Here is a 17,476-nt window from a genome sequence, read left to right as displayed (position 1 = left end):
AGTATCTTCCTGCCTCTGTCTCTCAAGTGCTAGGATTATAGGAATAAACTACAAGCTCTTACAGTGTATTTTTTATCTGCAAATAATGTTACCCTGGAACTGTAAAATTTCAAGAATTATACTGTCTTCTTCCAGTGGTTTCTGGACTAGAAAGAGCACTTGCTGTTCTAGCAGAAGACAGGTTTGGTTCCTGGTACCCAAACTTAAACCATCTCCAACTCCAGTTTTAGAGGCTCTAACACCCTCTTATGGCCTCTGCAAGCACCAGGCACCATCACGATGCACTTACATACATCAGGCAAACATTAACACACTTAAAAAGTAAGTAAAATATTTATTAAAAACAAGCTATTCTTAAAACTAATATTGTGTTCTTTCATGCTTTCATTTATACTAGAAAAAGCTAATATCTGCTTCAAGTTGCTGTAAATTTGCATTTTTCTTTACTTCTCAGGCCTCCATCTTAAAATTGTGTATCACATAAACAATAATCTGCCAAGGATAAATTATTTCAACAAAAGTATAGAGCTAAACCATTCTCAATTTCCTTTCAAAATTTAGATCTTTCAGCCTTTAAAATGGAGAAAGGAGGTCAGGTGTGACACATCTTTAATTTCAGAATTCCAGAAGTAAGAGGCAGGGGGATCTCTGAGTTCAATGGCAGCCTGGTCTGTATATGAATTCCAGAGCTATGTAATGAGAACCTGTCTATAAGTATATAAATAAATATTGTAAACATCATGCATACAAATCTATACAAACACATGCAAGCTATACAAACAAATCCATATAAACAAACGCAGGCATACTGTTGTTGTACCTGTAACCCCAGCATTTGAGAGGCTGAGGCAGGATTGTTTTGAGTTCAAGACAACCAAGAGCTACGAATACAATGCTAAGCCAGCCATGACTAAATAGTGAAACCTGTCTCAAAAACAAACACAAAGAAAAAGCAACCTACAGGCAAGAAGGTGGGGACTACTACCTACTTAGTCATCTAGGCTGATCGAAATTTTGAGCTGACTGCGTAGTGCACATCTGAAATCCTGCCACCCCGAAGGCCGGGGCAGGACGAGATGCTCAAAGTCAGCCTACCAAACAAAAACCAGTCTCAAAAAAACAAAAAACGAAGAAGTGGAGGAGGAAGGAGATGGTGTTTGAAGGAACTGTTTTAAGAGGGGTGGGGAAAGGTCAGATGATACTGTTAAATATTTCAAAAGCATTTCTCGGTGGCTGATTCTGATAGTAATTTAACCAAACCGAAGTTTAAGCCTTAAAATCAATTCACTTGAAACTTTTCATTGAAAAGTACTCTGGAAACAGCTGCATTCAACCCTCACATTCTTCTTGCCGACGTCCCTGATCCCAATCACTCTCCAGTTTTCTGCTCCCAAAGCGAGCCTCAGCTACGGCTTGGCGGTTTCCCTCGCATCACCGCTCACACAGCCGACCAAGTTGTCATTGCTATAATTACCACACCCCCGTCAGCAGCTCCAGGCCCGCGTAGTTATGACATCTGTAAACTGCAGCCTCCCGTCTCCACCCCCACCTCCCTCCAAACACCGGCCCCGGTGGTAACCTGCCAATTCCCGGATCGGCCCCGCACGCCTCGGCCTCAGCCACCGCACTCCGCGCCGCCCGCCCCCGCCCTCAAGCTAGCGCGGCGCGCAGACTCCGCGCCGCCGCCCGGCGCCCCGCAGTCCCCGACGCCGCTTCCACCGCCGCCCCGCCCCGACCCGACCGGCGTTCCTCACGGCGAGCACCAGCGCTCCCCACCCCCACCCCGCTCCGCTCCGCCGCCGCGCGGCCGTTAGGACCGCCGGGCCCGTGACGCACGGGAGCGACGCGAGGGTCCGGTCCCCGGCGCGCCAGCGCCAGCGCCAGCTCCGGCCGCCGCCCGCGTCCGCCTTCGCCCCGGGGCCTCCCTCGGGTCCACGGAGGGAACCCAGAGCCGCCCGCCGAGGGGGAGGGGCCGCGAGGAGCCCCCACTCACCGGCTCCAGGCCACCGGTCCCGGTGCCACTACGAGGGTGAGACGCTCGCTCTTTGCCCGCCCGCTGCGCCTCTTCTGCGCACAACCTTGACCAGCCGGCGCGCACCACGGCGGCGCTCACCAGGCCTCGCTCTCCGCTGCCGCGCACAGAGCCGCGAGACCCAGCTCAGCCGGCGTGCGCACTGCGCCTGCGTGCGGGGGCCGGCCTGCGCGCCTGCGTGCGCTTCTCCGCCACCCGCCGCAGGGGCTGCCGGGAAGCGGAGTCCCGGAGCGTAGACGCTCTAGGCTTGCACCGGCCAGGGAAAAGGCAGCGGCCAGGGCGTGGGTCTCTGAGGACGAGGTTGGCAGTCAGTAAAGGCGAAGGCATGTAGAAGTTTTGGAAACAAACTTGTCCTTACTAAGCTCTTCCAGAATGGACGGATCCCCCTCACATCACTATAGCTTCCCTCTCACATGGTAGGTACCTCACACCCGAGCATGCTTATTGGATGAATGATGGCATGGTTGGAGGCTGAGGGAGTATTACAAAATACGTCAGTGTCTCACGTTCAAAGAATTCACATGCAGCCCGTTTGCAAGAACCTTCTAGGTATTCTCTTCCGTTCTCACCCATTTTGCCTGTTAATTTATTAGTATCATAAAACATTACATTGATTTTTGAGCCTGGCATAGCGGTAACGCACGCCTGTATTTTCAGCACTAGGAAGTCTGAGGCAGGAGAATGGCGAATTCTAGACCAACATTACTACGTAGAAAGACCCTATCTCAATTACGGCAATTTTCAGCCAAAAAATTATTGCTTTGATCCGAGAAAGCACGCTAAAACAAACTGTTTAGGGAAATGATAGAATTTTTCTTTCTGGGGTGTAGAGTGGTGGCTTCAAAGGAACACTTTAAGACTGCCAAGCAGAGGTCACAGGAAAAGCTCACACACAGGACACGGTTTAACAAGTCAGTTTAAAAGGAATACTGAGGAGCAACGGACATGAATCAATACTGTTATAAATGTAAGACAGGAGGAGAAAAAGGACCATATGGACTAAATCCTAGGTAATGTTAATGCAGTGTTTCTTTCTCTTGGACTGTGTTGGCTTTAGTAAACTTGACACAAACTAGAGTCAGCTGGGAAGAGAGACCCTCAGTTGAAGAATTGCTCCCATCAGATTGGCCTGTAGGCCTGTCGGTGGGGTGTTTTCCTGATTCACCGTTAATGTGAGACTCAGTGTGGGCGGTGCCGCCTATGGGCTGTATAAGATAACAAGCTGAGAGTAAGCCAGGATCTAAATTCCTCCATGATATGTTTCAATTACTCCAGGTTCCTGGCTTCCCTCAAAGATGTACTGTAAGCTGAAATGCCTGCCCCCAAGTTGTTTTGGTTAGTTTTATCATAGCAACAGAAAGCACCTGGAACAACTTTCTTGCTCCTTCAGTCCATCCCTCCCTTTCTTCTCACTTTCTCCCTTCTGCATCACCTTCTCCACTAACGGTGTGTTCATTACATCAAAGCTAAATTTGATCAAAGCAGCTTGGGAAAAAGAAAGCATTTTATCAGAGAGACTTAGGGGCTAGTTTTGTTAATTTGACACAAGCTAGAGTCCTCTGGAAGGAGGGGACCTTAGTTGAGAAAATGCTTCCGGAAGGTCCAGTTGTAAGGCATTTTCTTAATTAGTGATTGATGGGGGAGGGCCCAGCCCATTTGTGGGTGGTACTATCGGTGTGCTGGTGCTTCTGGATTCTATAAGAAAGCAGTCTACATAAGCCACAAGGAGCAAGCTAGTAAACAGCATCCCTCCATGGCCTCTGCACTAACCCTGTTGGAGTTTCCTGTCCTGGCTTCCTTCAATGACTGAATACAGTGTGGAAGTATAAGCCAAATAAACCCTTTCCTCCCCAATTTGCTTTTTCGTCACATTGTTTCATTAGAGCTATAGAAACCCTAAGACAGGTAAGTATGCCTGACCATAACTGGGTTGATGTCTGATCATTATATTCTGCTCAAGACTCATTCAGAGTGGTCCTTGTGGAAACTGGTTATTCCCTAATCCACCCTTACTCCTAAGTGGATACAGCCCTTGAGAATCCTAAGCAAAAGTCACAGGTATCCTCTAGGTCTCTTCTCTTCAGCAGGGCCTCCTCAGCCCAGTGAGACAGACAAAACTCTGCTCAGGGTCTTGGCTGCTACTTTTACAATCCGCAGTTACTAAGGAAGGCTTGGGCAAGTGTTGGGCTCTGTGTCTTGCACTACCTCAGCACCTCTTCATTAAGGTCTTTTGTGGTGCAAGAGTTGATCCAACTCAACCCCAGTAGAACAGCTGCATAATGCCTTTACACAGAAGCATAAAGCCTGCACAGATGTGCACCTGCAGAAATCAGAAGGTACCCGATCTAGAACTGCAACTGCAGACAGTGAACTGCCACATGGTTACTGGGAGACAAACCAAGGTCCTTAGCAAGAGCAGCAAGTGTCCTTAACCACTGAGCCATCTCTCCTGACCCAGGACACTGTGTCTTTACTATCACTAGATGTGATAAGCAGAAGTCTAAGACTCTTCTGACCCTGCCACCACTGTGACCTCTGATTCTGGTGCTGCTCTGTATGATCCCCACCTGTATTAGTCAGGGTTCTCTAGAGTCACAGAACTTAGGATAGTTTCTATATAGTAAGGGGATTTGTTATGATGACTTACAGTCTGTAGTCCAACTCCCCAACAATGGTCAGCTGTGAATGGGAAGTCCAAGGATCTAGTAGTTGCCCAGTCCCACAAGGCTGGTAGATTCCAACAGATGTGCTGGCAAGTAAATATAAGCAGAAGAAGAATCTTCCTTCTTCCAATGTCCTTATGTAGGTCTCCAGCAGAAGGTGTGGCCCAGATTAAAGGTGTGTACCACCACAACTGGATCTGGGGCTTGTTTTGCCCCAGGCTGACCTTGAACTCAGAAATCTTGCCTTAGTCCCTGAGATTCATATCCACTGTGCCTCAAGATCTCCATGCCAAGATCCAGGTCAGAAACTTACATCTCAGCCGGGCAGTGGTGGCGCACGCCTTTAATCCCAGCACTTGGGAGGCAGAGGCAGGCGGATTTCTGAGTTCGAGGCCAGCCTGGTCTGCAGAGTGAGTTCCAGGACAGCCAGGGCTACACAGAGGAAACCCTGTCTCAAAAAACCAAAAAAAAAAAAAAAAACCTTACATCTCCCAGCCTCAAGATCAGGATCACAGGTGAGCCTTCCAATTCTGGATTGTAGTTCATTCCAAATATAAAGTTGACAACCAGGAATAACCATTACACCACCCCTTGAATGTCTATAGGACCCCTTACTTATTCCTAGCCAATAGGCTGAATAAAAGATGATGGAAGGCCTCCTGTGATGACACTTCATTTAGTATTGCTTTGTGTTTATGAAACTAAAAACTCGTGCCGGCCTTAAGCAAGTTGTCATACTGTCATTTGCCTATAGAAGGCCACCTGGTAGGGCCTGCTGATGGCCTCTAGGACCTGAATAGCCTTTAGCTAGCATTCAGTAAGAATCTAAAGCCTGCAATCACATAATCACAAGAAATGAATCCTGCTAATAGCCTGGGTGAGCTTGAAAGCAGAATCTTTCAGACTTGAGCCTTCATTTGAGAAACATGTACTTTATTGCTGCTTGATAGATCCTGAGCAGAGGATCCAGGTAAACTGTGAATACCCTCTGTGAATAGGTTTGATAGGTATGTATGCCCTGCCACCCCTCCCATCCCTCGACTCATGGGGAATGTCGCTATTAGGAGATAATGCCTTGTTGGAGTAGGTGTGGCCTTGTTGGAGGAATTTTAACTGTAGGGGCATGCTCTTAGGTCTCCTATGCTCAGGCTCTACCCACTGAGGAATTCCAGTCTCCTGGTTGCAAGATGTTGAACTCTGCTTCTCCAGGACCCTGTCTGTCTGCCTGCATGCTGCCATGCTTCCTGTCACGATAATGGATTAAACCTCTGAAACTGTAAGCCAGCCCCAATTATATGTTTCCCTCTATAGGAGTTGCTTTGGTCATGGTGTCTCTTCACAGCAATAAAACCCTAAGACACCCTCCCAACCAAAAGAAACTCCAAGATAATAAGTGGGTGTGAAGCCACTATGTTTGTGGTAATTCATTTCACAGAAATCACAAACTAAACTAATGCCCTGAGTATTGCTGGGTTATTTCACCATGTTAGAGCCTACAAGCTACAAGCAGTGTCTAGATTCTTTTCTACTCATGCTTGCTAACATCTGGAACATAATGTGTGTAGACACTGATCTTAACCCAGCTCATCATCTCTTTGTAAACTATTTTTATATGTTACTACTTTTATCATTCTTTTTTTTTTTTTTTTTTTTTTTTTTTTTTTTTTTTTTTTTTGTCTATGAAAATTAAAACCCGGGCTGGTGAGATGGCTCAGTGGTTAAGAGCACTGACTGCTCTTCCGGAGGTCCTGAGTTCAAATCCCAGCAACCATATGGTGGCTCACAACCATCTGTAATGAGATCTGATGCCCTCTTATGGGGTGTCTGAAGACAGCGACAGTGTACTTACATATAATAAATAAATAAATAAGTTTAAAAAAAAAAGAAAGAAAGAAAATTAAAACCCAGCTGACAACATACATACTGATACTGTTTTTAAAACAACTAGAAAACTGCAGGTTGAGAGTAGAAGGTAGCTTAGTCAGGAAAGTAGCAGCCACCAGAGTCTGAGGACCTGAGTTCAATCCCCAGCATCCAAGCAAAAAGCTAGGTATGTTGATTTGGGCTTTTAATCCCAGCTCTGGGGAGATAGAGATAGGAGTATCCCTGGGGCTTGCTGGTCAGCCAGCCTGGCCTAATGGCCTAATCAGTGAGAACTTCCTCTCATAAATAAAACCAAAAACCAGGGTGGATAATTCCTGAGGAACCACACCTAAGGTTGCCCACACAAATGCACATACTTTGGCATGGTGGCACACACCTTTAATCCCAGCACTGGGGGAGATAGAAGCAGAAAGATCTATGGCCTACATAGTAAGAGCCTGTCTCAAAACCTCTGCAAGTTGAGCTGGGAAAAAACCTGCCAACATAAGAGATATAGAAGTAAATAAAAACAATACAAATATGGATTTATGTTATTACTCAAAACATAAATGTAAAAAGACATTTTAATTAATTAATTAAAAGCATGCAATGGCAATGCATGCCTTTAATTCCAGCACTCAGGAGACAGAGGCAGAACTCAGATCTCTGAGTTCCAGGACAGCCTGGTCTACAGAATGAGTTCCAGTACAGCCAGGGCTACTATAGGAGAAATCTTGTCTCAAAAAAAAACAAAAACAAAAAAACAATGACAAATATATATAGAGAGAGAAATTGATTTAGAATTATATAATCTACTGTATTTCTTTTTTGTTACATACATCCTGTTACTAAAAACAAAATAGCCAACAGGCCTAGTTAAAACTGGCAGCTAGTAATAAGTACAGGAATTAAGTAACAGGTATAACAAAAGTGTGGCAATATTTTATAACGCTCCTATCCCTTCGCTTCAGCAACTTATTTTAATTCTCTGTTTAGACTTTGTAGGATATATTGCTCTATATTCTTTTCGAACACTTGTTTTTATGCAGTAGTGCTGGGGAATGAAGCCCAGGGCTTCACACATGCCAGGCCAGTACAACACCAACTAAGCTCAGCCTCTTAGTCTGTACTTTAAAGTATATAAATATAAGAATAGAAGCACAATAAAAGAACTAATTAAGTACATAGTATCTGTATTAAATAATGATGTATTTCTGTCCTGAGAAGGCTGAATATTTTTATTGTTTCCTTTTCCATTAACACTTGCATGAACTGCCTGGAGCCCTCAGTCAGTCTGCCTGCCTTCCCCCACCCCCTCCCCCATCCCCCACCCGTCACCCCCCCACACACACACATAATGGTAAAGCTGAAGAAAGTCAAATAGGAAATTTTGACTTGCAGCTCTGCTTTTTTGATTGCATAGCAGTGGTTCCTATAGTCATTGCAAAGTAATGACACCAAGCTAAGTTTTCTCTCAAACAGTACACAGAGTAATGAAGGTTTCATTTACTGGCAAAGCAGGTTAGAAGCTTCTTTAAAGGCATTCTGATGTATACTGTATGCCACCATAAGTTAAACATCTTTTCTAGGCTAGGATACTGTCAGTGGTAAAGCACTTACCTAGCATACCTAAGGCCATAGGTTCAGTCCCTAGGACCACAAAATAGTAATAATACCCACTATACGTAAAACCTCGTTCCATAAAGAAAATGTTATTAAGCACAGATGTGACCTGAAGTTGCAAAATTGGAGTTAAATTTTAAATAAGTTTGAGTAAAGAAACTTAGGAAGTACATTTTAACTTGCTTGCCTTTTTCTAAGGACTTATTAATATTATATATGTATACACACACACACATACTTACATATATATATAAGTCTCTGTGGCTGTCTTCAGATACAGAAGAGGGCATCAGATCCCATTACAGACGACTGTGAGCTACCATGTGTTTGCTGGGAATTGAACTCAGGACCTCTGGAAGAGCAGTCAGTGCTCCTAACCACTGAACCATCCATCTCTCCAGCCCATCCGTGGACTTTTTTTAAAGTATAGAACTAATCCTATTTCCAAAATATTAATCCTTCCCCACTGTGTTTCACTGTAGTAACAGCTTAGCCCACCCCCTCTGTGTTCCACATGGCTTCTTCACAGCTGACCTATTCTCTCCTCAGCTTGGTACTGTTCAGTCAACATATGCAGGCCGAACTGTCCTAACAACTAGTCATCCTTTGACTGTTCTTTTTTATTACTGTTTGTCTTAGTTAAGGTCTCATTGCTGTGAAGACGTGTGACCAAGGCAACTCTAACAAAGGCAAACATTTAGTTGAACTGGCTTACATTTTCAGAGGCTTAATCTACCATCGTCATGGTGGGAAGCATGGCATCCTGCAGGCAGCTTGGTGCTGGAGGAGCCAAGAGTTCTCTATGTTGATCCAAAGGCAGCCAGAAGAAAGATCCCTTCCACATTGGGCAGAGCTTGAGCATAGGATCTCAAAGCCTGCCCCTATAATGGTACATTTCCTCCCAGGCTACATCTATTCCAACAAGGACATACCCAATAGTGTTAATCTTTGTGGGGCAAGCATTCAAACAGATGAGTCTGTAAGGGCCAAACCTATTCAAACCACACTATTACATTTCTTTTTATTGGAAGAGGGGGCAGGGAGGGTTGTGTGGAAGTCAGACAACTTGCAGTTCTCTCCTTGAACCATGTGAATCCCAGGGATTGAACTCAGGTCATCAGCTTGGTAGCAAGTGACTTTACCTACTGAGCCATCTCAACAACAGCCCCACCCACATTTTTTTTTTTTTAATGTGCTAGAGATTGAACCTACAGCCAGCACAGGAGAGGCAAGCACTCTACCACTGAGTACATCTCTAGCTGAACTGCAATATAGTCTCTTTTGGGGAAAGCCAAGGGTGGGGAAAGCCCATCTGTGTTCTGTAAACAAACTCAGAACTCCTTAAGTAGGAAATCGGAGATTTCTAGATACCTAGAAATGATTGGCTTAGGAGTGAGTATTACAGCCTCTCAATGGTCCACTGTCACGACCCTGTGTACTTCTTACTTTGTGTTGATAGACCTAGCTATGACAGACCCAAAATGGGACCTCACAAGCAAAGGACGAAAATGGAGACCTGTCAAGCCAATAGCGTAGAAGCCAGATTTTAGGACAGCACCATATAATAGAATAAGTATGTTTCTTACAAGGAGAATACAGCTTAAGGTAAGAGTAGAAGGGAATGTTCTTATGAGGAGTTGAAGATTGAACAGTGAGAGGTCAGAGGTTTAGAATTACAGATAACTATGAATGTGGCAGTAGGCAACACACAGATGGTTAAGATCAGCCCCTCTGTTACAAATAGCACCTTACCGTCAAATTCAGGCCCAGTTGGGGTGGAGTCAACTTTTTTGGGGGGGCGGGGGGATTTAGTCTTTATATGAGCTATTCTCTTTGCCTACAGCACTCTCCTAGCTCTGAGCCCCTCTTACCTTCTGGCCTCCATTTGTTTTGAAGCTTCTTCCGAGTCCTTATTGTGCATGTCCTGCTCTGACTTGTAATCTTTAACTATGTATTCATATTTGTTCATGTGTCCATATCTGCCTTTCTGATTATTCAGGATAAAATGTTTTGGAGATATTTGTCTTGCTTAGCATCCAGAAAATAACAGAAGTGATTGTAGTAGCCAATAAATGCCTGATGAGTTACTCCTTAAGCCACATAATGGATGAATGGCATTGGAGTTTTGTTTGTTTGGGTTGGGTTTTTGTTTTTGTTTTTTTGTTTTTTTGTTTTTGTGGGGAGGTGGTTGTTTTGTTTTTCCATGACAGAGTTTCTCTGTGTATTCTTGGCTGTTCTGGAATTTCCTCTGCAGACCAGGCTGGCCTTAAGCTCAGTGATCTCTCCTGCCTCTGCTTCTCAAGTTCGTAGACTAAAAGTGCACCCCACTATACCAGGCATCGAGTGGCACTGTTTGATATGACTAAACTCTTGATGTCCTTTGAGTTTGCATCATTCCATTTCACACATTAATGATTCACAGCCAGGTACTCAAACGAAGTGATTTATTGGATATCCAAAGCACTTTATAAAATTACATAGAAAACCTGAAAGCATCCTGTTGTCCTAGTTTGTGTTATCATTTTAGAAAATAACAGACTTGAAAAAAAAAAATCCTTGTTCTATGTAAAGTATTCTTGCTGTCACCTATAGGAAAGGAGATGAAAGATGTCAAGTAGAAAAAACAGTGGGTAAGTTTTAGCTGGCATCTGCCCAATCAAGCCCAGAGGTAAAGGTGAAGGCACTAAAATGCTAGTGTGTGGTCAGTGCCTTTAGTGACCCTGTCATTCTGAAGAGATAACCTGTTATTCATCATTTTTGTCAGTTATCTCAAACCCTTCTGCTTCTTAAAATTATATAGACATTAAACAGGGCTGCCATTTGAGACCCTTTGCCAGGACTGTGGTAAAGAGACCATTTCTGGTCCAGGTGAGTAGCCCTGCGACCACATCTGATGCTGTGAAAATGTCCTATCCTGTGTACAAGTCCACAAATACCGGGGCATGGCCTGCATGCCACTAAAAACAACAATGGTTTCAGGGTTGGAAACACTGTCAACAACGCTGTCATGAACATCTAAGGCCCCAGGACTCAATGGCGGAGGGATGATATTTGAGAAATTGCCCTGACAGAAGGATCCTGTGAGTACTTCCGCCTCAAACACATAGATTAGCTTGTCTGTGTTAGAGGCTGTCCTGACCTTGTCTGCTAGTTTTGTGAGGCTCTTGGTGAAATATATGCCAGCTCCATAAACTGGGTCTGAAAGAGAAAAAACAAAATACATTCCGGTAGATGATGTCTATCTGGGTGCTAATATGTATCCTCTTTCTAGACACATAATTAATGACCTCCACCCTAAGACTCCCCTGAGACAAGATCACTGATAACATCAACAATAATTTTATGTTAGAACACACAATTAGAATTTACAGAGAAGTAGATGGCTTTCAGAGCAATTTCACATTGATTAGATTAAATTAACCTGTAATTTGGATAATATTTTCATTTAAAGTATAAAAATCTAAGATTTGGAGAAATTATGATTCAAGTCGATATTAACCAGGCAGCAGCAGTAAGGAAATGTGTTTTTCTTAGAACATTGGCAGGCTACACAAGCTACAAATAGGTCTATCTCTACAGCTACTGAGACTATAGTCTTTAAATAGCGTCCAGTAAGAACAGGCGGCATCAAGATAGGAGGATAGTTGAGTCTGAGGCCAGCCTGTGCTAAGAACACAGCATGAAAATCAAAAAGAGAAAGGGGAGTGGGCAAGAAGGTAGTCTTGGGTGTTGCAAGAGAAACAGTGTAAATGTCTTTGGTTTGTTCAAGAGCAACCTTGGTTTAGGAGAACATAGTCCTCATATCCCTTGCAAGGTATCCTAGTCTCTTACTGTGGCCTGGTACAATGCCCCACTAAGTATCCTCCATTGCTTTGAACTAGGTTTATGAAGCCTATTATAATATACCAGGAAAGATAGATTCTGAAATATTAACAACATTCAAGAGCCAGGCATGGTGGTATATGTCTATAATCCTGATGTAGGAGGATTCAGAGTTCTCAGCAAACCAAGACTATATAGAAAGACCTTGTCTCAAATAGCAACATAACAGAAATGAAAATAAACAAACCAAACCCCTCCAGACTAAAAGCCAAATTCTGGGCTTCAAGATGGCCCCTGTTCAGTAGCCCTTCTTCACTGTAGTGGGTCTTAATGCAGCTTAGTGACATGTATTAGCACCACAAGGCCAGGGTTCAGTCCTCAGCAGCAAAAACATCATGTAGAGGGGACATACTAAAGCCTCTGAAGCTCTAGTGTCATTCCTTCTTCCTGTCCCTTCTACACTGAATCGAACACCTGCTTAGGCTCTGGAGCAGCACTGGGAATTAGAAATGCAATTTAAGCTGCATGTGACAATTTGATAATTTTCTAGTATCCATTCTTAAAAAAAAATAAGGAGCCAGGCGTAGTGGTACACATCTTTAATCCCAGCACTTGGGAGGCAGAGGCAGGCAGATCTCTTGTTAGTTCCAGGACAGCCTGGTCTACAAATCAAGTTCCAGGCCAGCCAAGGCTACACAGAGAAACCATGTCTCAAACAACAAAAGGATGAAATCAAATTATTAAAGTATCATTTTAATATCTAATTATCAATATAATAGTTCACTAGGGAGGGGGCTGGAGAGATGGCTCAGAGGTTATAAGCTTGTTTTTCAGAGGGCCCAGGTGCAGTTCCAAGTATCATATGGTGGCTCATAACCATACATATCTCCAGTTCCAGGGGATCCAACATCTTCTGATCTCCACAGGCACCAGCACACTCGTAATGTAATACACATACATCCGTGCAGGAAAAAGATTACTCCACATAAATTAAATCTTGTAAAAAGTTGTATACTTTAAAAAAATGTTCACTAAGGAGATACTTTATGTGTATAGTAGGCTTTGAAATCCAGTATCTGTTTTATTCATATTTACAGTACATTTTGATTCATGTTAGCCACATCTTGTGTTCCACAGCCATTGGTTGCTAGAGGCTGCCACACTGAGCAGTACATGATAAATGGCTATGGTGATGTTTCTGTTCTGAAAACATCACAAAGAGAGCTCCCTAAAACATAAATGCAGAAGAGACAGTGCCAAAACAATAGTAGTCTGAGATTAAAAAATAAATAAAAGTTTCATTGCAAGAATTTCTTTTTGAATATTGCCTCAAGGACAAAAGAGATAAAGCTAAGAACAAAGCCTAATACATATATTCACATATAAAAATATATCCATATATATTAATATATGGATATGGGATGTTTATTCTTAATTCACAAGGAAATCATGGCCTTAAAATTCTAGTGTCCAAGCCCAAGCTGTGGTGGCGCACATCTTTAATCCCAGCACTTGGGAGGCAGAGGCAGGCAGATTTCTGAGTTTGAGGCCAGCATGGTCTACAGAGTGAGTTCCAGGACAGCCAGGGCTACACAGAGAAACCCTGTCACAAAAAAAAAAAAAAAAAAAAAAAAAAAAAATTCTAGTGTCCATAGTTTAGTTGTCTGTGAAGGTTTTTTTCAACAAAAGGCTGAGAACCTAAAGGACTGAGAACATGTTTTTTTCTGTTTTGATTTTAAACTATAAATGACAGGAAAATAAAGCATGATACTTTTTTAGAGCAGTTTGCTCAGTTCAAATATCCTTTCTTCCAGATGGTAGAACCAAAATAATAAGAAAGAGATGTAACTAGTTCTGACCCAGAAACTGTAACCATGCCCCTCCTCAGCCTAACGCACCCTTTTTATCTTCTGACCAAAATCCTAAGCCTATCTGCCCTGATGGGGGCATCTCACTGTCTCTGGAGCTCACTACACCCACTGTGTCTGTCGTGTGAAGCCACAGACTCCCACTGCTCAGTCTGCCTGCTGTCTTGACTTAAAGCTCAGCAAGTATAATGTTCCCTCTATCTCCACCCCTCCAGGCCAATGCACAGACTTTCAGCCTGCTTGCCTGCTCTATTATTTTCTCTGGCTCCAACAAAGTAATCTCTGAGTTCCCTGCCGAGTCCATTTTTTAAATTGTTTTATTGATGTTACCAGGATCCTGCAAAAGGGATTCTGTGTCCCCTTGTGGGATCATGAAGGCATGAACTTGACCTCAAATGAACCCTCCTACTTGCTGAATTTTTCAATTTTTTTGTATGTTTATAGATTTCATTTATTTTCTATGTATCTGTGAGAGTGCTTGTGTATATGTTTGTACACCATCTGTATGTAATGTCCATGGAGGCCAGAAGAGGGCACTGGATCCCTCTGGGACTGAGGTTACAGATGGTTGTGAATCACAATGTTGGTGCTAAGAATTCAACTCTGATCCTGTAGAAGAACAAGTGCTTTTAACTTCTGAGCCATCTCCAGCCCTGCTGGCTGGACTTCTAAAAAAAAATTATAGTTATTCATTTTTATTTTATGTGTGAGTGGTTTTGCCTACATCAGTGTGTGTGCACCAAGTATGTGCTTGGTGCCTGGATAGGTCAGAAGAGGGCATCAAATCCCCTGGAACTGGAGTAACAGATGGTTGAGAATCACCATGTAGGTTCTGGAAATCAAACCTGGGTCCTCAGTAAGAGCAGCAAGTGCTCTGAACCACTGAGCTTGCTGAATCTTTAAAGGAATCATATTGCTGGAGAAACTGTAATCTGGCTACAATAATCTGACCATGTTCTAGCCTGTGAGGCAGCCCAAGGGCAGCAGTCCCGGTCTAGGCAGTAGACCTAGAAAGGGACAAAGGCTACTGAGCAATCCTCTCCAGCAGCACACAGTGTTTGTTCTGTGTTTTCCCTCTCCTGTTTCAAAACAGGCGTTATCACTACACTTCTCTCAATCCATTTCATACCAGTAACTAATAAGTAAGAGGGGGCACTTCATCTGCCAGATTATACATACCTGATTAGTTCACAGGAAATACAGGACAGAAGGGCTAGGCATGATGGTACATGCCTTAAACCTTAGTAACAGTACCAGGGAGGGGAGGCAGCAGGCAGATCTCTGTGAGTTACAAGATAGCCAGGACTACATAGACTACATAGACTCACTCTGTCAGGGCACAAGACACAAGTTTCTTCAAGTCACTTCCTTAAGTAACTAAGTCACTTTAATTTAAATGTAAGCTTCTAACTAAGAAATGAGGAGTTGGTCTTGATAATTTTGTTGAAATGAGAAAGGTAAGGAAGGGACACATCAAGGTGCTCTCTGCAGACAGGATAGCTAGACACAGGAAGGAGGTTAAAACCAGAACCATAGCCAGGCGGTGGTGGCGCACGCCTTTAAACCCAGCACTTGGGAGGCAGTGACAGGCGGATTTCTGAGTTCGAGGCCAGCCTGATCTACAGAGTGAGTTCCAGGACAGCCAGGGCTACACAGAGAAACCCTGTCTCGAAAAACAACACAACAAAAAACAAACAAACAAACAAACAGAACCAACCATAGATCCGGCTGTCCACACTCACATCAAAGTATTGCCCACAAACAAAAGAGTTAAAAGAACAACCATTTCTAAAAGACTTCGCCTCTGAAGTCCGGGAGCAAAAGATCCCTTCCCCGCAGCCATGCACTGATGTCTGCTTGCCTGTGTCCATGTAGGCAGCCCTGAGGACAAGCCCAGAGGACAACCCTGATACCTACCGTAAGATGTCGAGTATAGTCTGTGGAAGCCAACTCTGCACACTGCATTGCAGAACTGATATGGGACCTGCTGAAACAACCTTTGGCTCCCAGATCCCCTTAGCGTCCTCTCTTCCATCATTTTCTTCTTCTCTTGGAAGGCAGCCAGCAGCATCTTATTGTCTATCTGTTCCACCTATAAGCAAAGAAAAGAAGAGAACTGATGCTCTGAAAAATGGCTCCTTAAATTGTTTCCTGCACTGCTTGAAAAATACACGTGCTATGTGGATGGAATGCATGACATTTGCTTTTCAGTTCTCTCCTAATTTGGCTTCTCTCTCTCTTCAAAATCTACCTACCTCTTTTTTCAATAAAGGCATTTAATAACATCAGTTGTTAGGCCTATAGAGCCAGACGTAGAGAGACAGGAGGATCAAAAAGAGATGAAGGACAATCTCAGCTACATAACAAGTATGAAGCTAGCCTGGGCTACATGAAACTCTGTCTGAAAAGAAAGTAATAAAATTCGCAGGCTTGGCAGATGGCTCTGTTAGTTAGTAAAGTTCTGGCTTGAAAGCATGAAGACCTGTGTTCAATCCTCAGACTTTACATTTTAAAAAGCCAAACACGTGACATGTGCTTGGAATGCCGGCATAGGGAAGACACATGTCCCCGGGGCTCTCTGGCTGGCCAAGCTTGCCTAATTAGCAAGTTCCAAGTAAAAGTGAGAGACCCTGTTTTAGTTACTATTGCATTGCTGTGAAGAGACACCATGTCCAAGGCAACTCTTATAAAAACCTGCATTTACCTAGGGCTTGCTTACAGTTTTTGAGGTTTAGTCCATGATCATCATTAAAGGAAACAGCTACGTGCTAGAACAGTAACAGAGAGCAAGACAGACTGGCATAACTTCTGAACCCTCAATGCCCAGCCCCAGTAAACCACCTCCTCCAATAAGGCCACACCTCCAAACCCTTCTGGGAACCAAGCATCCTAATGTATGAGCCTATGGAGGTGGGGGGGGGCATTCTCATTCAAACACCAGAGACACTCTCAAAATCCAAGGCGAGCTGTGGAAGTGAAATGTCCTGAGGCAGAACAATAGCTAAGGTTTTTCTGACTTCCATATGTTAGAGACCTCAAATATAAGTCTTTCCTGGCAGTCTTCTATGAGAAGGAATTCAAATCTTTTTATCTCCCCCACCTCGTAAGACTTTTATGCAAATGAAAACTTTATTTACAAAGGCCAGGCAGCATTCTCAGAGCTTAAGTAATTTAGGCACTGGCACTCCTCTGCCCCCCTTCCCTTCATCTCCTTTTCACGGTTTCTTTTAAAGCTGGCCAAGCCAGAGACTGTGAGGTCAGACCCCTGTCAATGGGGACAGGACACATCTCCACGTGTGTTAGAATATAACCGAGTGAGCTCCCCACCCAGTGTGCTGGCTCTTCTGCGTTCTGAGTGGCACACTCTGCTGATGAGAAGTAGAGTTTTGCCTTGTTGAGACACTTTAACTGGAGAAGCCTCTTTATTCCAACACCGTACACACACCATGAATGCCTGTCCTGCTACATGCACAGATACACTGTGTCATCAGCATGTGCAGCCACTGGTACTGCACATGCAATACAGACCAGCAATACAGACATAGTATATGTCTCCTTAAAGCTAATGGTTTAGTGAGATAAAAGTAGGTAAACAGAGGTAGCAG

The 17,476-nt window shown here is 43.7% G+C and overlaps 2 protein-coding genes and 1 long non-coding RNA gene across 7 annotated transcripts in view; 1 reads left to right on the top strand and 2 right to left on the bottom strand.

Moving 5' to 3' along the window:
• The window catches only part of Kpna1 (karyopherin subunit alpha 1), a 49,398-nt gene extending 47,214 nt beyond the window's left edge, over nucleotides 1-2,184 (bottom strand). The window contains exon 1 of the mRNA XM_034514985.2: nucleotides 1,994-2,184. The gene's annotated coding sequence lies outside the window, so the exon portion shown is untranslated. The remainder of the gene's footprint in view (nucleotides 1-1,993) is intronic.
• Nucleotides 2,164-15,808, top strand: LOC143444047 (uncharacterized). Its single transcript, XR_013113569.1, has 2 exons — nucleotides 2,164-2,448; nucleotides 15,747-15,808. It is a non-coding gene; the product is annotated as an uncharacterized LOC143444047 (long non-coding RNA).
• The window catches only part of Parp9 (poly(ADP-ribose) polymerase family member 9), a 39,383-nt gene continuing 32,515 nt past the window's right edge, over nucleotides 10,609-17,476 (bottom strand). For all 5 annotated transcript variants that reach the window (XM_076942884.1, XM_076942885.1, XM_076942886.1 and 2 more), the window contains 2 exons: nucleotides 15,789-15,963; nucleotides 10,609-11,379 (listed from right to left, as the gene is read on the bottom strand). In XM_076942884.1, the coding sequence (XP_076798999.1) occupies nucleotides 10,985-11,379; nucleotides 15,789-15,963 (570 nt within the window). In that variant the 3' untranslated portion in view covers nucleotides 10,609-10,984. The remainder of the gene's footprint in view (nucleotides 11,380-15,788; nucleotides 15,964-17,476) is intronic.

Source organism: Arvicanthis niloticus, chromosome 12, assembly GCF_011762505.2.
Source record: "Arvicanthis niloticus isolate mArvNil1 chromosome 12, mArvNil1.pat.X, whole genome shotgun sequence".
NCBI classification, from domain to species: Eukaryota; Metazoa; Chordata; class Mammalia; order Rodentia; family Muridae; genus Arvicanthis; species Arvicanthis niloticus.
Note: the sequence above shows the minus strand (reverse complement) of the source record. Positions and strands in the feature narration are given on the sequence as shown.